The sequence below is a fragment of the Maniola jurtina genome, chromosome 7, assembly GCF_905333055.1.
Source record: "Maniola jurtina chromosome 7, ilManJurt1.1, whole genome shotgun sequence".
In the NCBI taxonomy this organism is placed as follows: domain Eukaryota; kingdom Metazoa; phylum Arthropoda; class Insecta; order Lepidoptera; family Nymphalidae; genus Maniola; species Maniola jurtina.
Window position 1 is genome coordinate 14985851 of NC_060035.1, and position 24761 is coordinate 15010611.

A 24761-nucleotide genomic window follows, 5' to 3' on the forward strand; every position below is an offset into this window, starting at 1 on the left:
TAATAGAAAATGTAATGAATAAAAAGCTAATTCGTTAGAATAATGTAATACTTATAAAAATAATATGCTATCATTCTGCCCTTTTCTATGTCTGTTGAGAATTGAGTCTATTGATAAATCTTATAAAAAAAATAGGGCTACCGCAAATTATCCTAAATGTCTGTCAATATAAAAAAACTCCCTAAACTAGGCCCATACCTAATATATACCTAAAATAGAGCGAAATATCTAAAAGTGGAAACACTGATTGGACTGTCAAATCAAAATCATCGAAACGAAAAACGTCAGAATCTAAAATCTGGTTGAAGCATGGTTGAAAACCATAGACAAAATGAAACTGCAGTTTCAAAACTTAGAATAATGCCGTACGCATACTAATATGAAGTTCTTCCATTCGTTTTACTCAAATAAGTGGTATTAGAAATGTAATTTGTATGTATTAAGTGTAACACGACATAGAGGTTATTGAATGGTCCTTATGCCAATTGGACAAGCCCATACATAATAACAACATTCTTGGCAGTAATGTTCTATACATTGGACTACCTCTTTTAAATTGTATATATGTACTTGTATATATCTATTATAGGTTTTCAGTACAAGGATTGTGCCAAAAATCTTCACGCAAGTGTCAACAACAACTGTACAAAGTTTCAACTCGTTCAAATGAACGATGTGCGGATACATTTAAATAACAAACGAACACTCATACATTTTCATATCTGATTGTATATTTTAGGTACTTAATAATAATAAAACTATTACAAAGGAAAATGAAATTAAATATTTTACAGAATATCATTGCAGTAAAATAACTTTAAACAGTAGGTTGTCCTATCACCCTTATTTTATTGCCTCATCCGTTATTCAAAAGGTAATTATTGCATAGCGAACCTCACGCATATTATAGTGACGACTTTATTATTTTTTTAGCCGAGGGAAACCACACGGTGTGACGACTCCGCCCACAGTTAGCGGCTCTAATAGAGACGTTTAAATTAAGGGTTTGATGTAGACAGTAATATTCTTCACGTAGAAATTTTTACTAGTGTTGTAAGACGTCGTTCATCGATAACAAACGAAAGTTTATACAATCAGATTTTATTCGAACTTTTTTAATTATTTGTTCTAGGCAGGTACTCATAATGTAATTATTTTAAAGTGAATTACATACATGATCAACATCAGGATCTGCGTAAAATTGATTTGCCTCTATTGATAATCATGAAAATGTGTTATGAAAATTAGCCCCAATAGTTATACTATTGACTTCTCACTTATTATACTTGAAAGGTCAAGAATTTTGTGTATAATATCGTACTATTTCTATTTTCAAAAATGGAATAATCTATAATTCTATAATAATGTTAAACTACCTGTTTGTTTGTAAATAAAGTACCTACTCCTCTCTTAAGATTATTAAAGTACAACTTTGTACTGTGAATTACAATACATTTTTAATAAAACTGTATTCTTATTATCCTTTCATAAAATATACCATTGTTGATAGAGGTAAAATGGTTTCTTTCCTATTAAAAATGTATGGAGAGGACGGCGTACAAATGTCAACCCAACGAAAAAATTTACAAGTATTTTATATTTTGTTCAATATGTATTTTCCGATAGTGTTTCAAATGGGGTGCGTATAAATAAGAACTTATTTTCTTCTTCAGCATTATTTGACTTTCGCTGTACATCAAATCTAACGCCCAAAATGTTTAAAAAATTTCTAACAAACCTAGAAGATCCGAAAAGGCCGCTTCTTGGGCCAAATTACTGGATCCTTAGAAAAACAGGATTAATTTTGCCAGTAAATTTAAAATGGAAAAAAGTTCGCATAGTAATACATGCGCTGGGATGTCTATTTGTTATAACACAGTACATGGAATTATTTGTAATAGGATGGAACTTAGATCCCCTTTTATCTAACCTGAAGAATTCGATGCTAAGCATTATTTGCACTGTCAAAGCTAATACGTTTATTTTTTGGCGAGCAAACTGGAAAGATTTAATAGAATACGTTACAGAAGCTGATAAATATGAAAGAGCAAATAAAGATAAGGCCAGAAACAAAATTCTCGATTCATATACAAAATATTGCCGTCGAGTAACGTATTTCTACTGGGTGCTGGTTTTCATGACATTTATTTCAGTTATAACAACTCCTTTGATAAAATATTTGTCTTCGCCATCTTATCGCCAAGCTATAAGCAATGGAACTGAAAAATTCCCACATATCTTCAGTTCTTGGGTACCTTTTGACCAATACTCTTTTCCAGGCTCGTGGATTCAAGTTTCTTTGCAATTTTCCGTTTCTATTTATGGTAGTTCAATTATAGCAGCCTATGATTCAAGTGTAATCGTTTTCATGGTGTTTCTTGGAGGAAAACTGGAGTTGTTGCGGGAACGATGTAAGCAAATGTTCAGCGGTATTGCGTCAGGAGTCAGTGACGAGGACGCTGCTGAAACAATTCGGGAGCTGCACAGCATACACACTCTGCTTATGAAGTGAGGCTTTTCTATTAATTTCAATGTTACAGTGATGGTTTTATAGAACATTAATATTATTTAACTGTCTAACCATTAAGTAATTTTTTTATCTTAATTTATACTAGTTATTTAGTAAAAAATATACTACTTACTTAGTTATGAATACAAAATGGCGTAGAATCAAGTAAAAATTTTCACTGAAAACCTTAAAATATGAAACACTAACTTTTGATTAAATAAAAAAGTTATTTAAGTAAACTTTTGCGTGAATCTGCAAAGTTTGGAGGTTTTTACCGAGAAGAATTAATGTAAGAAACTCGGTAGTTGGCCTTTTTGAAAATTCTTTTCATGAAAAACCATTATAGTATTATTAGGCCATGTACATAAATTACTAATATCTCATGTACCTACATAATTAACTGCAGTCTTGCGTAATAATAAAGCTAGTGTGAAATAATCGAATCAATTTATCAGAAACCAAAATAATCAATTCAGGTTTTTTTTGTTTAAAGTTTTTCTAGGGTCAAATTGAAATTTAGTGAATAACAAAATAGTGTAAACTTTATCAATGAGGATTATATTTCAAATCGAGCACTCACTCAGTTTTAGGTCAGCTGTTTATTTGGTGTTTAGCATAAATACTGACAATATTCTCTGTTTTGGCATTAATTCTATAGAGTTCCTATCCATACTTACTATAAGATTTAAAATGCGAAAGTGTGTCTGTCTACCTGTCTATTTTTCTCTTGCCTTTTCACGGTCTATTCGCTAAGTCAATTTGGATGAAAAGTACAGATCTTTGGCATCTTGGGGAGCAATATACGCTACTTATCCCGGATAATCAAAAATTTTTTGATTAGTATTTTTTAAAACCTAAATCCACGTGGACAAAGTGCAGTAATTTATTTAAGCCCTAATTAATTCAATCTTTGAATTTTAAGACTTGTGAATACAACACTTGCACTATAAAAACTAAGTTTTATGCACCATAATGCACTATAGGTACTTTCCGCCAATTCGTCCATATAGATTTGGAAAATCCCGTTGGAATTTTTTGATTTTCTGTGATAAAAATAGACCTTATCTGTCCTCGGGATGCAAGCTATCGTTGCACCAAATGTTGGTAAAATCGGTTAAGCAGATGGACCACGAAAAGCTAGTAGACAGACAGAGAGAGACACTTTCATATAACATTTTGTCCAGAAGTATGGAGGATCACCTTTTCAAATTATTTACCTAACTACCTACCTAATGTAACATTAATTTCCATAATAAGTAACTTAATAAGGTTGTTCGTACTTATTCAAAAGTCTCAATAATTACTTTTGAATCCGACTGAAGCTGCTATGTTGAGGCACCTAGTTTTTGCTTTAAATATTCATGTTTCTAATAATTTCGAAACGTAATTAAATATTGGAAACTCGTCTCATTCAAAATGTAAATCTTTGTACAAAACCCAATTTTACGAATTTTATCTACTTCACATCATATTTAGGTGAAGAAAAGGTTATAATTCCGTAAATACAGGAAACGCTATTAAAACTTTTGTTTTACTAAAATCTCTATAAAGTACTTTTCTAGGTCTAATAATAATTTAGGGTTTTCTTTGATCTTAAATTATATATATCATAAATTATTTTCATCACAACCCAGTTGCAAGTGCATAGGTCGTGGTTCCGTCGTGAATCGTGATTATCAACTGGTTTGAAATATCGAAAATTCAAAATCATCGTGTTAATTGTATAGTAGGTACCTTCCTATCTACCAATTATTTACACTGATACTAACTATGACGTGAAGCCGCGATAAGCCTAAAATAATTCGTTCTCTTTGATTTGCCTACTTATAAAGATACATTTAGTTAAGTGTATTATTTTATTCATCTAATAAATAAAGCATTGAATTTACTCTAGTTCTACATAGAACTTAAACACATAACCTAATTCTTCATTCAAGCAGTCACTCACAAAAGCTAACAAAACATATGGGGACTGTTTTAGAATATTATACTAATTTTATCGATATTTTTCCCGAACTATCTCGTGACCGTTGACCGGAGAAGGCGCTTAAATTCAAGCACCTGAGCCCGATACCAAAACAGTTATTTAAGAATTCCATCACTTTACTACTACTACTTTATTTTTTGTTTTTGTTTCAGGTATTCCAAGTTATTGAATTCTCTGTTATCGCCGGTAATGTTTTTATACGTATTGATGTGTACATTCATGCTTTGTACTACTGCGTTTCAGTTGACTGTTAGTATCTTGTTTTAATGAATCGACTACTAATAAAGTATACTAAATAAGTATAGTAATAGGTATATAAACGTAGTTTAAACTAATAATAAATACCTACTGATTCTATTTTATAAAACAGAAAATTTTTAAACAGAGGATTCTATTTACAGACATCTACAAGCACCTCGCAAAAACTTCTAATGACGCAATATTTAATTTTCGGAGTAGCTCAATTATTCATGTTTTGCTGGCACAGTAATGATGCTCTAGAGAAAGTAAGATTTTTAAAATTACAAAAAAAAAAAAAATATTTTTATCGTCTTTGAAATAAGCCATTACGAACAAGTAAATGAAATCAACAGGTGATAAGGTGTCTACCCTACCCCTTATTACAAGTCACGGTAGGTACATTCAAACAGACAATAAAGAGCAATCGCAAATTGCGATTCCCCCGCAGATACTTTTGAGATGAGAACCAGTGACTATAAAGTACATGAATGCAAAATGATCAATAATGACTAAATGAGTGAAATGCACTATTGCAGTGCAGAAATGCCATAAATTCAGCCAATTAGTGGTGATAAATGAACTATCGCAATCACATCTACCGTGATAACCCTAGACACTAGTATTTATAATGATAACGGCCGAAATTCGTACCTAGTCAATCTGTCGATAAATTACTGAGCAATGTTATACTGGCTATTTATCAAAACCTACATATTGATTGTATGGTCTCTTTTGAAAATTACTAACGTAGCTAGTTACCTACTTATCGACAGATCATAGATAAAGAAATAATTGGTTATTTATTTCAGCCATAAGATGTACCTAAATAATTTCAGAACAATCAAGTGGCGATGGGTCCTTACGAGAGTAAATGGTGGGCAGCTTCTGTAAGTGCGAAACAACGCAAAAATGTGATGCTCCTGGCAGGCCAGCTAAGCCTAGTGCACACGTACACCGCCGGACCTTTCACACAACTAACTCTTTCAACTTTCGTCACGGTATTTCATAATCCTACTGTGAAATTATATATTAACGTAGTATCCATACTAATATGCGGAAGTATGTCTGTCTGTCTGCTGGCTTTTCATGACCCATCCGTTTAGCATATTTTGATGAAATTTGGTACAGATATAGCTTTTATCCCAAGGATGAACATAGGCTATAAGTATTTTTTGTCCCGGCAAATCAATGAATTCCTATGGTATTTTTAAAAGACCTAAGTCCACGTGGATGATATCACGGGCGTCATCGTAGAGTAGAATTTATATAGGGTGTGATAGGGTGACGTCATACAGAAATGGTTTTCATTTTGGAGATGGACATAGGATACTTTTTACCCCCGAAAATAAAAGAAGAAGAAGACGAATCAAAGATAAATTGAAAAGAAACTGCCAAAGCTAACACATTTGATTGCCTGGTTATAAGCTGTAATTGACATTCTTTTTGTTTTGTTTCAGATTTTAAAGGGAGCCTATAGTTATTATACTCTTTTAAGAGAGTGAAAGCCATACATAAAATGTTGTCTTTGAGTGAAAGCAATGTAAATTTAGATTAATTAGCCCTGGATCACTTTTTAATATTATTACAAAATTATTAATTTACTAGTGTTAACAACTACCTCAAGATGCTGCCTTATATCATGAGTCATAGACATTTAGACCTATATCAGATTAATTATTATTATTTATAAATAATTGGCGGGAATGGATTATAAATCACATTTAGTTATTAACTATTTAGATCAATACATATTGTGTCGTATTTTACATTTAGCTGATATAATTGTTACGTTAATTGTCTATTACATCACCATGGTTTTACCTCTGTGGTAATTTGTCAAATAGCTTTCCGAAAACTAGTACCTACCTACCTTAAAAATATATCTGTCAAACTGATGAAAATAGCGAAGGTATCGAATAAAGACGGGTATTGAGAAATAATAATTGTAAGCGAAAACTATTCTCAAAAAAATACAGTGAAGTGAAATTGGAAAGTGTCTATTATTCAAATCTGTCCCTATACTTCTGCAACAGTCAGAAGTGGGATCACAAGAAGAGAAGAGAGCAGAACATTGAAGAACATGAAAAGAATTTTTTTTCTTCTCTTCTGAAGACACCACGCCACTCTTAGAAAATAACATCATGGGCCTATATCGACGCAAACTCATCTTCAAGATGCGACCCGAGGACTGTCCTGTGTATTATAATATCAGGGGACTTGAAGTTGAAATACCTACGAGCAAAATTACGGTCTACCAAGAAGCCCTACTTACTTTATTAAGGGTACCTACTTATCATCATCGAAAAATTATAGAAGCAAAATTACGGTCTACCAATACCAGAAGCCTTACTTACTTTATTAAGGGTACCTACTTATCATCATCGAAAAATTATAGAAGAATCTACTACTTCGGCGCAGGCTTCAAGATGAAGAGAAGGGGAATAAAACTTTACTACGTCTTCGCCACGCGGGGACAAGAAGCGCAGCTGTAATCTACTGACGGGCTAGCCACCACTCGCCGCACCGTGCTAGCCGCCACTCGCCGCACCATGCCAGCCACCACTCGCCGCACCGTGCCAACCACCACTCGCCGCACCGTGCCAACCGCCACTCGCCTCGCCGTGCCAGCTGCCACTCGCCGCGCCGTGCCAGCTGCCACTCGTCGCACCGTGCCAGCTACCACTTGCCGCACCGTGCCAGCCGCCACTCGTCCTCCTGTGTCGCCATAGCAACAAAGTCGAGCATACCCGCACCCGGTGAGTCGTTTTAGGTATATTCACTCTAACCATCAATTTTCTGAGCATATGCAAATGCCTCTCAAAATAATAACATTAGTGCAGATAGAATAATTGCCTGCCCACATTGATACTGGAAGTTAATTTTTCAAATGATTTGATAATACCATAAGTATCTAAAGTTTTCATCATAGAGGAGGTTTTGGGTGCGCATACATACAATCACTTAGCAGATTATGTAAAAAAATATGCATGCGTGTGTTATAACAGAAAAAATAAGTATCTACTTAATTGTGATCTCTGCGATGTAGGCCAATTCACTTAGCAACAGATCGTATGGCATTGAATGAGTGAAATATCGATTTTGTCAAACTACCTTCGTTAGATAAATTAATAATTTTAGGTATATCATCAAATCATTTTTTTTTGTGAGATTATTATTTACAAATTAAATAACCTGTATACGCGTTATTAAGTAGGTACTCCAAACACCGCTAATCCTGTGGAATGAATTGAATCACAAAAATTCTGACAACCGCCTCTACCGCCATAGCTCAGTGTGCTGATTAATAAAGTATATACAAATACAAAATACAAAAATATCTATTTCGTTAAAATAATTTTACAGAGAACACATAGAAATTAGGACCATCCCAGTAAGTGCCTAGATTTGCTACTAGTACTTGTGGCAGACGGCCCCGCTCGTCCATAACATCTTTTACAATTGAAATAAATGTGTAATTTCTAATAGTAAGTAATATTCTAACTTGTGACAAAATAATTTAAGCTATTTCATTTCTGGAGGTCTTAACCGCATTGAAATATGTAGGTATACAACTTATGAACGTAGGTGATGAAGCAGACTCTCTACTAGTCCAAAAATTAAAGGCTCATGTCTAAATGTAATTACTCTGATTTGTTAGGATAAACAGCAACTAGCGATGGCCATCAGTTCACCATGGTACTTTAAAATGTGAGGATAATATGTTAATAATTTAATCCTTAGCTAACTTTAGTGACTGTGTGACCTATTCATGCTAACGGGTGAATGACTCCCCAAATATCTAAATAAGTCTGTGTGAATTATGCAAATTAAAGACTGTATGACAAACCCAATGGAAGTAAAAAAAAAACAGCAATACTTCCAGCCAAATAATCTTAATGTACATAATTAAATTTATAAAATTAATTAGAATAGAGACTAGATGATACCTAACCAGAAAGACCAGAAAATAGAGCCACATTAACCTATATCGGAAACTTAATTTTTGATAGTGCCAGTATGTACTGAACTTATTTTTAGATAAATGTATACTTACCTACTATTTTCATAGTTAAAAACAAATCATTTTTACAATTGGGAACACTTTGATCGTCAATTGAATTTATAAGATAATGATGTAATGGTGACAATTAATTGCATAAATTCAAAATTAAGCGAGGATTCCAAAGGCGCCTAGGCTAGGCCTGAGTAGAGCCTACAACAAACTGAGCTACTAGTTTTATTTTATTTGTTTTTGACAGATCATATATACTAAAAATGGGTACTTATACAAAAGAGACTATTGTACCAAACTACGTTAACTATTGGCTGGTATAGTACATGGAATTCAATAATAGGATTATGTAAAGGTCAGAAGTTTATAAGTAACAGTATGATAGGTTTATTTTATTTTATTTTACGAATTATAGGAAGACAATTTGTTCGAATGCTGAAAGACTGTATCAATCATTATTACAATCCAATCGCTGTGATTGGTATTCTTATCTCAACAATGCATTGACATAGCCGGAAATGAGTGAGCGTCGACCAATTAGAGGTGATTGCGATTGTGACATATGACGTTATTTTGCCGTAAACGAGCTAGGACGTCGTAACGTCTAAGCATAAAATTTAACTTATAGATTTACTTAATAAGAAACACTTAAAATATACATATTCTACATTTATTAAATACTTACGCACTATAACATACACCGATATGAATATCAATGATAAGTGTACACAACGTTTGCCATTTATTGTGACAAGTAAACTTAATATTATGGTGGGTAGTTAGCAAGAAGAACGATGTATTAATTATTATTTCACAATTACATATTAAAATTAACAAATACAAAATTACTAAACTGACGACAATTAATGCAATTGGTGAAAGTCTGATGCAGAAAATTAAGCTGGCAGCGCTTACTTTAAGATTCTTTATGAGATTTCTTTGTCTTTATCTTTATATGCAGAAACATTTTTTTAAGTGCTATTAATAGATTAAATAAAATACATAATACTATAAATACACAGATTATAGAATATATAACCTAGATAATATCGTATATCGATAACCTACTAAAAACAACAGTTATTAATTTTGAATCGAAAGAAAATCTTATGATATTACTAAAACAGTAAATACTGATTAACGTCAAGATAATGTCTGAATGTCTTCGCTAAAGATATTTCTGAGTATCTTCACTTAAAGAAATAAGTGACTTCCCTATCTGAATGTCTGAGTGACTTCCCTAACGGAACGTCTGTGTGACTTCCGTAACGAAACATCTGAGTGACTTCCCTATCTGAATGTCTGAGTGACTTCCCTAACGGAACGTCTGTGTGACTTCCGTAACGAAACATCTGAGTGACTTTCCTATCTGAATGTCTGAGTGACTTCCCTAACGGAACGTCTGTGTGACTTCTGTAATGAAACATCTGAGTGACTTTCCTATCTGGATGTCTGAATGACTTCCCTAATGAAACGCCTGTATGACTTCCGTAACGAAACGTCTGAGTGAATTCCCTGACAGGACGTCTAAATAACCTCTGTAGCGAAACATCTGAGCGACTTTCGTAACGGAAAGTCTGAGTGACTTCCGTAACGAATTCCTCTTCCTCTTAAAAAAAATATGTCAACATCGAGAGTGAAGATTGATAAAATACAACAATAGATAATGTAGTAAAAGAGGCTAGTACACTCAAGAGTCAGGACTACTTTACTTTATTTTCACTACCGTTGCATACCGTTGCGTACCGTTGTTATAAGCATTACAGTAAATAACTTCCTCTTCTTGTTAGCCCTTATTTATCCATTGTTAGACATAAGTAGGTCTCCTCACGTACACGCCATTCTTCTGAAGGTTGGGTGAGCTTCCTTCAAGTTTTCCCCGCAAGCTTGGTGATGTCGTCGGACCAACAGTATGGTTGTCTTGAGTAAATATAGTATGTTTCAAAAATACAAAAGTCATTAATAAAATAAAATATTTTTTTAAACTTATGTCTAAAGCTCTATATGCCCTAATTAATGACTAATTAACTTTTGACATGGATGGCCCATTAATGGAGTAATAGTGTTTTATAAAATAAGAAATTCCTTTTGTTTGCATTCTGGTGTCTAATATAATAAACTGAGACATGATAATATTTGCCAACTATCCCCAACCTCGGTAAATTCATAAATTCTCAAATAGTGCGGATAAGTGCTAAAAGACATTATTTCATTTTCGAAATTGTTCTCCTAGATGCCTTGTTTTGTATCAACCCTGTTTCTGTTTCTTGTGGAAATAAGATTTGTTCCCTTGTACTTATGCTTTATTTTGTTCCTTACATAGAAATTCACCTTCTGAGTAAGAAAATGCATTTCAAGTACAATGTCTGTACCTACTTTGTGGCATACCCCTAGAATATGTCTGTGAGATCTTCCTATGAATAGTCCGTATGAAATCACAGAAGACTGCATGACCTATGCAACGAATCTGAATGAGCTACTTATTCGACGCACTCTGTCACCTACGCAAATAATCTGGGATACCTGCACAAATGGTCTATAAGACCTACATAATGAGCCTGTGTGACCCAAGCAACGAGTCTGTGTGACCTGTGGAACGAGTCTGAGTGACCTACACCACGAGTCTATTTACTTATCTAGTCTATTTACTACTTATATATACCCATTATAATATCTGTGTGACCTTTCAATGATAAAAATTTATGCTGCATGACTTATTCAAAATGGGAAAAATATAGGTATATGTGCTACGTATGTACAACATAATTTGAAAGTACCAAAAATAAACTCTGCTAAAACAAAACCCTCTGCCGACCTGTTAATATCTAACTATAATTATAAAAATATCAAGTGAAAATTACATATACATTAGAGAAAAATGAGTATGAAATTCAATAAACGTTTAGTACGGATTAAAAGAAAATGGGCTAGAAATGAAATTTCGTATAAATATGGACACTGTTTTGCTTTCCAGGTTTATAGGTGTCATCCCCGTGGCAAATTCATCTTTATAATGGAAAACGCTAAAGCATCGAAAGTCAGTTACTTACCTAGTTACTAACATGATAATTATGTTAGCGACCTCGAAAGATACCACCGAAACCTGCAAGATGTTACAATTTGATACCTAACTTTTCCCGTGCACCACAATAAGCAACTAATAAGTGCTGAGCCAATCATAATTCTAAACCAATTTTAACTTCTTAATAAAATTGTCTCATGAGTCATGACGTCAGCTGTTTAGAACTTATCTTGATAGTCATTTAAGTACCTACAATTTTGGATAGTAGGAAGCTACAACGAAATCTGTTACTTAAATTTCGTCAATGTTAATCAGATACCCACTGGTAATCAAAAGTTACTTTTATTTAATACCTAAATCTTGTAGCAAATCATTAAAAAAAGAAGAAAATCAATAACAATTTTAATATGAAGTAGGTAATAACTAAAATGAATCTATTGAATATTATATCATATGTACATATTTCTAATTTAAATTATGAATGTCTACTTGATCATGGTTGACTAAGTGAGACACTATTATTATTTAGCCATTTAATGTTGATCACTTGGTGGCGAAACAGTTTGACCAAGCGTTTTTTTAGGTAACCTCTTAAGTGCATATTACTGTTCGGTGTTTTTCTTTTGCCAGGTGGTCAATGATGCGAAAGCCGGGATGTTATCTGCGGGCCGTGGGGCACGGCCTTTCCAGGATGGCCGAGTGTTAACAACTACCTCAAGATGCTGCCTTATATCATGAGTCATAGACATTTAGACCTATATCAGATTAATTATTATTATTTATAAATAATTGGCGGGAATGGATTATAAATCACATTTAGTTATTAACTATTTAGATCAATACATATTGTGTCGTATTTTACATTTAGCTGATATAATTGTTACGTTAATTGTCTATTACATCACCATGGTTTTACCTCTGTGGTAATTTGTCAAATAGCTTTCCGAAAACTAGTACCTACCTACCTTAAAAATATATCTGTCAAACTGATGAAAATAGCGGAGGTATCGAATAAAGACGGGTATTGAGAAATAATAATTGTAAGCGAAAACTATTCTCAAAAAAATACAGTGAAGTGAAATTGGAAAGTGTCTATTATTCAAATCTGTCCCTATACTTCTGCAACACTAGAATAAACTTTCTGAGAAAATTTTAATTTTGATACTTATACGTAACAGATTGCTTTGTTTCTTTTGAGGCTAACTAGAGAAATCTTAAGACATTGATTAGTTGATCACAATATATAATATTAATAATCTCTATAAAAACTGCAATATAGTTAAGATAATAATAATTATTTACTAAGTATGAGTTTCACTATAATATAAATAAATGTAGATTGCTGAATATTTTTAATTGTAAAATTCAAGATTATATTACCTTGAACGTATGTATGTTATGAAAAATGAATTAGTAAGTAGTTAAATATAATATTTCCACCGTGCCTAGAAAGTTTCATTTCATTTAAAAACAGAGTAGTTAACTATCTACCAAAGCCACATGGTCGCACTAGTGAGTAGTGACCCAGCTCTTTAAATGAGTAAAAAAAAACAGAGTAGGTAAACTGTTATCCTATTACCTAATCTGTGAGCTATGCTAAGGTAGGTACCAATAAAGCCTTAAAGTGCAATGTACATTGGCAGAGTGAACTGGAGTAGATGCAATGTTGAAGCGTCTTTTTTGATAACGACCTATAACAACTCAAACAACTATTTACTTTTGAATAATGGTGGTGATACGTGGCTTGTTCAAGCATGGTACGACGTCCTTTTGAATCTCCCCCGTGTATTGTTTTACTAGACCTAACTGTATTAATAATTATTTAGTTATTGTAGGTATTGCAATTATTATAACCGTACAAGCTGAATTTAAATTGTAATCAAAAAGTCAGGCTCTTCGTGTGTTTGCACTGACCCTAAGAAATAAGAAATAATGATAGGTAATGAATATTAATCTGAGCTTCGCTTTATTAATGCAAGAACATAGACATTTCCGAAATATAGAGTAACCATCATGTAACTTACTCGCACAGAGTACTTAATACATAGAAGCAACTTCAATGCTTTTTATTTTGAGGTTGTTCGTCTGTGTATGAAATAACCTACTCTGTATTAAGCTCGCCTTTTTGACATCTTTCTATTTTATCCGTATTTTATCGAGTTTTTATTTTATTTCTAGCTAAAGGATTATTATTTTATTATAAATATATTAAGGGAAACCAAACAGACAGATACTTGTAAATAAATTGAGTGATAGTTACATCTTCTGTTTATACAGTTACCGTGTTTCGGAAGCGGCGAGCTAGAGTTCAATAAACTTGGTCGGGACGGGCTGTTGTGCAGAAAATGTCAGTGGTTATTGGTATTTAGCGGTTGTTTAGATTTTAGCTAAGTTCGTGCGTTAAGTGCTGATATGGATAGCCAAAATTCTCCTGAAAGAACTGTGCCGATACAGTATGTGCGTGCTTCAAGGGCGTTCCGTCAATTCAAGAATCCTCCACAGCCTCATATGTGTATACAGGATACTATAAAGGATACAACGGAGAAACTGTACATAAATGTGCTAGGATGGCAGAAAATAGCGAATCCTAAACAATATTCGGATCCCATACCCTTGTATGGAGGCATGCAGGTAATTCATTTTAATCCTTCCTTAACCTTAACCTTTGGGTTAAATTATGTACTGCTAATGTAAACGCATTTCGTTTGACTAAACAACAAAAAGCATAAACGTAGAACAAGTCATTAAAAAAACTAATTATCATGAAATATAGATTCTTTGGGGTTAACAATGCTAATAGGTGTGACAAAATAAATCACATCTATTAGATTTGTTTCAATTATTTTATGTTAGCTAATGGCTTCTTTCATCCTATTATAGCTGAATAAAATCAGTAGAACTCAATAGAGCAGTGCTAGCTGAAGATACCTTATAGGTAAAGGCGTAAAGACTGCAGTTAGTTGATATTCAATTTTTTGAAGCGAAAACTTCTTTGGAACTGTAATTGTAATTTGAGACTTGCACTTAACCTGCAGAAGAATGAGATAGAATACATTATACAATGTTTCCTGTTATTTTGTAGTTTAGTAACCATAAGCCTCTCATGTCATTTGTTGAAATTGAAAACTTGGAGACTAGAATAATAATAAAATAAAAAATATATATAATAAAAGAAATATTTTTTAAAATTGCTAAGTAATTATTATTATAACAAATAAATTTTACAATTAGTATCCTACTCCTGATACTCTGCATTCCTCTCATTCTTTCAAGACATGTGAATAAAGATAATTGAATTGAAGTTTAGTTTTCTGAAGGTTTCATTTCTACCGGGTGTGAACTGCACACATGTTGTTTTAAAAATAATACAAGCATTTGTATGGAGTGCAACCTTTTCTAGGTGCATCAAGCATGTGGTCCCAACAGTAATCGTCCACCGTTATTGGTGTTTGCGGTGATGGTCAACCCGGACATACTGAAGGCTAACGGCAAGAATGCTTCAAACCCAACAGTGAGCAAAAATCCTATACAGTTTGAGTACTAGAAATATGAAAAATTGTTGCCAGTTAGTTACATTATCATCATCTCAGCCCATTGCCTACTACATCAGTTTACAAAACTTAAAAAAAAATTTACTAAACAAGTGGCTCAGAAATGAGAAAAGATTTGGCCGTAGTCCACCAAGCTGGCTAAGAGCAATAGAAGGCAAAAGTCTTAATGATTAGGCTATCACTAGGATATAGCTCCAATTTTCAATTGATTCTTACAATGTTCATGTTTGTGGTACAAGTTTTTCTAGTGCCAAATCACTCCTGAAGTCCTGATTTTCTTTTTGGTTTTGAAAATATATTATAATACTAGTTTTTTTTTGTTTTGAAAAGATTATAATACAAGTTTTTGCCTGGCACGTGTTGTAATTTGGAACACACTCCACCTATTGTAAGCTTCTGATAATAATATGTCAGAAATCTTAAGGCAAGAAGTATTGTAAACTACTTTACAAAATCTCAATGTATTTGGATGACTGATGCATGGCAAACAAATGAATGTAATTTTTTATGATATTATGTATGTGGATTCCAGGATCGTGAAGCCCTGGTTAGCTTGCTGTGTGATTTTGTGGAGGCCATGAATCCTGGCCTAGTGTTAACACGGAATCCCATCATCCTGAAAGACAGAGATCTGGCCGGGGAGCTGAAGGATGTGTGGCTCGCTGTGCAGACCAAGAGGGAGAGGGAGAAAGGGCTCAACCAGGATGTTATGTATAAGGTAATTTACTACTAACCCAACCATTACCCATTTTTCTATACATCTCATCAACAGGTGCTCATAAATTGTTGTGCCTTGTGATAGTAGAGTTATTTATCTTTGACATGACACTAGTATTATTATCAGATGAATCAGATTGTATAAATAGAGAAATGGTTACAAGTCTAAGTATCAATAAAGTGATTCAGGGATTGCACAGCTTTTTGTTGTATTTAGTTGAAGATTCATTTAGGTTTCATTCATTAATTCCAGGTTTACGACATAGATGGAATCGGTTGTGAGGAAGGCAGTGAGGAAGACCAAACAAACAGCAAAAACAAACAATATGACAACACCTCCCCAAACAGGACACAAAACTGCGAGAAAAGGAAATTCCCGCTCAAATCGTCCAAACAAATACTCAAAAATGCTGGACAAAAGTCAGAGTTTGACTCTGGGATGAACAACTGCCAACTCAACCAAAACAACTCAAGTAGAGATAACCGTTGTGGCAACATAGACCAGGACACTACTTATTGTACCCCAGTGTACGGTCAGATAGTGTCAACCAGAGAAAATCACAACCAAATCAATGATATACAACAAAAATTTGCAAATAACGACAACATCAAACCATCCAGTTCGTACGGAAAAGATTGGCAACAGGGAAAAACTCAAAATTTGGAAGAGTTTTCCAACCAAAATCTATCAAATAAAGAGGAAGAATATTGGAGACAAAACACAAATGTAAAACAGAATGACAGTGATGTTAAGAAACAGAAATCGAAAGCGAAACCAGTTACAAATGGAAAATCACAATTTGACTTCTTCCCAGTGTTCGACAATAAGACAGCTGTCACGGAATCGCCAGATATTGCAACGGGTCGGTTAAAGGAACCGGATGGAAGTGACGAGGACAATTCTAAAATTATTCTAGACCCAATGCAGAAGTTAGTTCTGCATTCGACTGATAACAAAATATGTGATAATAATACAAGTGCTCTCAGTTCGTATAGCTCATAATCTCATAGCTTTTTACACACTTTTGTATGGCCGGTATGTATTCTTGCTTATAATAATATAATATGTTGTTCATGAGAATAAAGTATTTATACATTGTATAGAAGTAAATGAATGTAGGATGAATAGATACTTGAGTGTAACTATTTAAACAAATAAATTGAACATAAGTGGTGTAACTGAGGAATAAATCTGACATTTTCACAGATTTCTGAAACAGTAACTGTCAAAATGTCTAATTTATTCCTCAGTTAATTATTTGGCTATTGAAAAATCGGCTCTTAGAACCAGTCGCATAACAGGTGGATATGGTACGATTGCTGTTAAACTTTGATGACTAGTAAAAAGCAAAGTGGGTTTAGAAATTAGTCAGTACTCAAGATTAATTTCATGATTAAGGATAAAACTTAAGTTTTGGTCAAAAGTATATAAACCCTAACTTGTCTAACCCATTTTGCATTTGTCAATGTTCAAAGTTCAAGGGTAAATAAGCTTAATCGCCTTTCATATAATTTGACATTAACCTGTTCAATTGTCAGTCAAATGTCATTACATATTTGACAGAATAAAATGATGATAGTTCAGTTTGTTTGCTTAAAAATTTACACTCAAGGTCCATATTATGGTGGCTAGTCAAGTTAATACGAATAACAGAATAGATGAAAAATATAGTATTTGTTTAGACATACTGAAACTAAATAAAATATAATTAGGAAAGGACAGAATTACGACGCACGTGTTTAACGCCAGTTTAAACCATGTTTAAAGTTTTCATAGTAAGAGCATTTTTGTTTAGTTTTAGTATGGCCAAGTAAATGTAAACTAAAGTTATACAAAATTAGTTGGTTTCAGTAAAAATGATAGTTTTGGTTTGCATGATGTAGGACAACATTTTAATGTATGAAAATATTCCGATTGAAGAATAGTCTTAGCGTGGTGCATTTTAAACACAGATGTGTAGAGCATACTTTGACTTTGCCCAGACTTAAGACAGATAAAACAAGACAGTCTAAGCAAAGTCTAAAGTATGCTCTATGGATCTGTCTGAATCTATAAAGTTATAATAGGACAAGAGTTACTGGAAAATTTTGAATGAGTGCTTGATAAAATCTGAATGATGTAAGAGTAGCTTAGTTTTGTGGATTCCAGTTTTTTTTTAATTTATTCACATAGAAACCCTTTGTTTTCATTGTAGAAAATAACCTTTTGGTTTAATAATTTCTAAATTGTGTCTGGCCTGGTCTGATGTGAGGTTTTAGCTGTAGCTAGCCCTGACAACAAGACTGTGCCGACATGTTTCGATACGATGCTGTTTAGGAACCAATAAGGGATTTAATAAAACTGCCATACTCCTTCCAGATAAAACTGCTGTCATCTCAAACTGCATCATCATTTACCACCAGTCGAGATTGGAAGTGCTAATTTAATAAATTTTATCAAGCACTTCATCAAAACTTCCCACTCTCCAGCTATAATGTCTATGTCAATAATATCTATGTCTATGTCAAGTTGAAATACAAATTTAATATACCTACAGATATATAGGTATTTTCCGTGCGTGAATGTTGAAGACATAATGGTTGTGTATTCTTTAGTGTTTTACTAACGGAGGCCAAACACGCGCCACGACTACTCACTTATAATAATTGTAGGCTAAGAGCCCAACTAATAAAATGGCGGAGGTATTTTATAACAGCTCAGTTTGTTTGGACTAAAAATTTAGGGTTGATCCTAAGCACATACTTTTTTTAATGGCTTAAGTGGGAGAGTATAGCCATGGTTAGTCACCACGGAAACCGATAAGGGGTATGAGTTTAATAAAAACTGCCTTTTCATCTTACGAGCAGATGAGATCGCAATCAAGGGCCAACTTGTATTGGAAAAAAAATAATTGTAAATTGTAATGCTAGCATATTATCTAGCAAATAAAATGCTTTTAAAATCTCTCCTCCATTTTAGATCATAGGCTCTGGGACTATAACAACTTAAATGTAATTTTGTACATTGCTATATTTTTCATTGTTGCCAATTTTATATGGAGATTAAAAAAATTTAAGACATTCGAATATGCATTAAGCAACACTATTGCTCATTATATTGAAAAGATTTTGAATAAATTGTTTACCACTTTTTGAAAATGTGACTATTTAAGGTTACAATGTTAGGCATAAATGCTGAAGCAAACGCGCCTGCAGTTGGATCCCTGAAAACCTGCATCAATCATTGTTGTTATTGGCTAAAATTATGATTCTTGTTTCAAAAATGCATTGTAGCCAATAGTGAGCGAGCGTCAACCAATCAGAGGTGATTGCGATCGTGACGTTGTTGTAGCTGTCATTCTACCGCAATCGAGCTGCTTGGCATACTATATTGACAGCTACATCGTGACGACACCTATGATTGGCTGGCATAAGACAATCTCACCTCTGATTGGCTGACACTCACTATTGTCTAAATTATTTTTTGCTGGACTATGAGAGTGAGGGAATAGATAGTGCATCTGCCTACTTAATTTCGCATTACAATACCTCCCGGGTAGTTAGCGTAGATTGATCGCCGAGGACGCATTTCAATCAGAATAGTAGGTATTAGATATTGCTAATAGTAAACAAGTACAGAAACAAAACCATAAATTCAGTCAATCACAAAAAATGTGATAATTCATAATCACAACTCACAACTTTAGAACAAAAACATCGTCGCTTCAGCATTTATCCATAACCGTATTTGCGTATTATAAGAGTTTTTCGCTTAAATTGTATAAAAAATGATCTCTTCATACAGTTTGTTTCACGTAAAAAGACCACTGGCCATGTATATTGTATACCACTGCCCAGCATGTGCACTCTAGCAGCACGAGCGACGGTGTTTCATCTACGTACCTCTATACAGGCCCTGCACGTAGGACTGTCGATGACACCTATAACGAAAAGATGTTTATTTAGATAGATAGATAGATAAAAAACTATTGCACACAAAACATGAAATAACAAAGAAACTAAAAACAATGTATGCAAAGGTGGCCTTTTTGCTCTGAGCAATCTACACCAGGCAACCTTTGTGTTTGTTTAGTGGGCTATGTTTTGTTATGGGTCCCACCACCTTCCTTAGTTTACTTCTGTCCAGGCAGAGTACTTTGTTAGTTTTTTAAATTCATTATAAGCACATGCTTGACCACAATCACACCTGATGGAAAGTGATGATGTGGTCTAAGATAGAACAAATTTACCTAAAAGATGTCCTATACATTCTTGAAGATGCCAGGATAATAATTGGTGGGAAACAAAGATCGCTGAAGAGTATTAAATTAAAACCTTAGCCATGCGTATGAGGAATGACGCATAACGTTTTGTGCAAAGGTGGAATGTCGACGATATAATGATGGAAACTCGCCCGATGCGGTTCGGTGGTAAAAAGGTGAAGTTTGGCGTTGGTCTATATATATGCTAGGGAAAGCCTTGTGTTTGCCTGCAGTGTCATTTACCCTCAGTTGGGATGGCCCAGTGACATTTTTACGTGAAACAAAGTGTTCATTATAGTTGTTATGTAATCATTCTATTCGATGTTGCCCCACCCGCCCGACACTGCCAAATGACGCTTCGTTCCCTCTCTCACTAATCGTATCACTTTATTTATCTCCACTATACTTACGTCCGACGCATACCTGCGGAGTGTAGCGGCGCCGAGGCAGAGGCAGTCTCTTCAGAATTTAATCGGTCGCTCCTTTGTCATGCACTTACCGCACGATGGCTCTGTCTTAGATGCCTTCGACGAACCTCTATATGTAATACTAGCTGATGCCCGCGACTTCGTTCGCGTGGATGTAGGTTTTTTAAAATTCCCGTGGGAACTCTTTGATTTTCCAGGATAAAAAGTAGCCTATGTGCTAATCCAGGGTATAATCTATCTCCATTTTAAATTTCAGCCCAATCCGTCCAGTAGTTTTTGCGTGAAGGAGTAACAAACATACACACACACACACACACACACACACACACACACATACACATACAAACTTTCTCCTTTATAATATTAGTGTGATCCTACATATCCGTACTCTGTGACACAGGAGACGCAAAGGCAAGCTTCGCGCCGCCAGGCTGCGCTCCATGATTGATTATGTTTGAGCTCTTCACAACAAGTCCTTTCGTTTGATATCAGTCGCACTGTAGCTCGCAAAACTTTTTAAAATTTTCTAATTTGCCCCAAAAAGTGACCCCCAAATTCATTTATTGTATACGTTGTACGGTCGTGTTTGGGTCACAGAAATTCATATGTGTACAACTTAATCAGTCCAGTAGATTGAGAGCAAATTGGACGTGACGGACAGATATAGGTACACAAGTGATCCTAGTTTTTTCATTCAGGCGTATGGAACTTGCTGCACTCAACTCTTCTTCATTCTGCAAGTATGCGTTGTGGTTTACTCGAGGGCCACTGCTTTTGACGATGCGTCAAAAGACGCGATGACATAAATCTATTCATACTACTGATATATTTTTATCTTTACACACCTGCTCAACCGTTGAACGAGCTCTTGGACCACTATTATAGACGCCATGAGTATCTAAGTGTTACCGCGCAACTTCGAAATCCGTGGCCCTGGGTTTAAAGCATTGTCAAACAAGTGCGGAATTCCGATCGGAGACCGGAGTTAGGTTATTTTGACAATCGAAGTTGCTTGAAGTTCACTAGTCTATTGGCGTTGAATGTACACGGACTTTGAGCAGTTGACTATTAATTGACTGCGGTCGCAGTAAAGAAGCGGAAGGGAGAAAAGAAAAGTTCACTATGGTCTATGACAGAACTATCATGTTTATGTTTCGGTAAATGGAATTTGTGTGGTAAATATTAATAATAACCGGTCATTATTAATAGTGATCTCATGATTTGGTAAATGTGATGAAAACTGTGAAATTAAATAATATCAATCACAGCTTAGTTTCGTAATTGTAAGAAATTTTGGGTAGATATTTCGACCGGAATTTCGCACATGTCTGGAAGAGCCTTTAACTTTATTATGATAGTATTATTGAATGTTTGTTATATAGATTATAGAGATAGTTTACAAAGAATCAAATAATACAGACGTTTTTTTAAATGTGCAATTTGACTCCTTTTTATTTTGAGCCAAAATTACATTTTAATTTAGGTTCCTACCTACCTACGTATTTTTCAATTATGTACTTAGTACTACCTAATAATGTATCAATTAAAAAAAATGATAGTTTTTACGTACTGTGTTACAATGGTACAAAAGTTGTCGACTGTTTTTTTTTTTTAATTATGTGTAACAGATAACGGCAGTTTGATATTTAGTTCTGATAAATCTACACATTTATTTTACTTAACTGTCTTTCAAAAGCATTGAATGTAGTTTTGGCTCAGGCTTTTATAATTATTATAAAATAATATGAAATATATTTTGTAACATTTTTTCATTGTAATTAATTGAGTTTTTATATCTATCGATACTTACTCTATTGTAATGTACATCTTTTGAGGAAGTAGTTAGGAATATAAATGTTATCTATTTAAAATTAAATCAACGAATTATAATATAACTGTTGATTGTATCGAACAATGACGTAACAATAAATATTAGTACTTAATGGAAGTGAAATCTTGAAAAATGAGGCTCCCATCATTAAGAAGCCCCTTAGAAAAAGGCCCCTGAGCTTAGAGGGCCCTAAGTAGCATGTCTTTAATAATAATTTTATGATTACCTATACCTTTCGATTTTAAGTAAAAGTACACCTGCCTCTCTATGTTAAAATAACGACGATATTGTGGCTAATTCTATTTAAATTGTTCTCTAAACTAAACTAAAATTATGTCTAAAATGTCTAAATGTATTGCTATCACTTTCATAATGCTCCCTGCGGAAAAGGATAGCACTAGATTTAGAACTGTCCAATTAATTTAAGGGATTGTGTGCAAAAGAATTAGGTAATCAGTAGTCACATTGGTAGATAGGGCTCACTCTAAATATTGCAAAGGTATCAATTGTAGGTACTATTGTTATGTCATTGTATCAACTTACTATAATTCGGAACAGAGTAAACATTTTTACCTCGGACCACGAAAATATTAAAATTTTTGCTATTTTTAATTTTAGCTATACATTCAAAATGTAATCAAAAATCTTGAATTTCCTTGGTGAAAGACTTATCGTTCGTAGGTACTTACTACCTGTATATGATATAGCATATAGAAATAGAATGTAGAGTTCAAACGCGTAAACTGACTAACAAAAGAAGGTTAGAAGGTAGTTGTAGATAGATACTAGCCCTTTGACAACCCTAATGACATAGGTTAGATGACGTCACAAAAAATCATCATGGCGGCTGAATGACGCCGTAAAATCCTTAACTAAATTTATTACTGCATAGGTACTGTAAAAAATGGCTGGGACAAAGACTATGAAGGAATGTCGTGGATAAAATCTATCGCCAATGAAATTGAAGAATTATTTTTTGCTTAACAAATCAGAACAATTGTTTGTAATATTTTATTTTATTGTGATTCGCATTATGTTGGTTGCATTTATTTTTCATAAAAACTGTATATTGTGCATATTTTTTGAACTGGTACTTTTAACGTTTAGATTTAGTTGCATATTGTGGCTAGTTCTCTTGTACACAATCTCTCAACTGAATTGACAGATCTTAATCCAGTGCTGTCCTTTTCTGCAAGGTGCAGTATGAAAGAGATAGCGATATATATTAATAAAATTAGATCTGTCGGTTTAGTTCAGAGATTGTGTAGAACAGAATCAGCCACACATTATATTACATAGAACAAAATATTTCTGATTTTAACTAGTTTTTACTTAGATGTTTATCAATGTAGCCATAAATGGAGTAATTATGTTCCTTTTGCTATTTAGAGCTTTTTTTTTGTGACTACGATGTTTATGATTTTTAGCCTCTAACTATGTAGCTAGTCTTTATATTTGCAATATTATATTATGACAATAGCATTTATTCATTTATTAATATAGTGAAGTATGTAAAACATAATTCTTATGCTGAGGCTACATTCCATCGCGGCTAAAGAAAGAATCGCGCCTCGGTGCCTGTGTAATGTAGCCTTTATATTTAAAAGTCGTCTTATTTGAATGCAATAGTTTGAATATTGTCGGAAATATAACGGTCGGCGCAAACGGGCCAGTCACCACGCAGTCACAAACGTCTGTGATTGTAAAACCCACTAGACTGGTATTCGTCTAACACCAGCGCGTAGTGCTCTTACTCTCGTTAATTATTATCTAGGTACATTATTGACATACTCGAATCTATTCATAGTGTTTAAGTTCGTGCATAGTGTGTATCCTTGACCAAATGGGCCATGTATACACTGCTGGCAAAGTAAGGAATGGGTAAGGCAATGACAACTGTCGTTTTGAACAATTGAATATTAGCATGGATTATTGTATTATTTTATTGAATTAAAATATGTTGCCAGCTAAGACCTTACAATATGGCGGAAGCGTTATACAGCAAGCAGGCCGTGTATTTGCTTTCGGTGCGAATGCGATGAAGGAACGCGACGTTAGCAATTAGCATCGCTTTCACAACTTCACACGTATAATGGCAGCCACTTATAAAATATGTGACAAATTGACAAGTGTTCTAGAGAATTGCCGGCCGCACCATCTGTGGATGTGGCGAGTGGCTCGTTTGCGCAGGCCCTAAATAGTATCTTCTCTAATCGGAGACCT

At 34.0% G+C, this 24761-nt stretch overlaps 1 protein-coding gene across 1 annotated transcript; it reads left to right on the forward strand.

Moving 5' to 3' along the window:
- The first annotated feature begins 1621 nt into the window (after positions 1–1621).
- LOC123867128 lies at positions 1622–18745 on the forward strand. The gene is made up of 8 exons (XM_045909002.1): positions 1622–2508; positions 4649–4745; positions 4898–5002; positions 5573–5685; positions 14176–14401; positions 15171–15281; positions 15854–16039; positions 16292–18745. The coding sequence occupies exons 1-8, from the start codon at positions 1715–1717 to the stop codon at positions 17039–17041; spliced, it is 2382 nt and encodes a 793-aa protein (XP_045764958.1). The 5' UTR covers positions 1622–1714; the 3' UTR covers positions 17042–18745.
- Positions 18746–24761: the final 6016 nt, after the last annotated feature.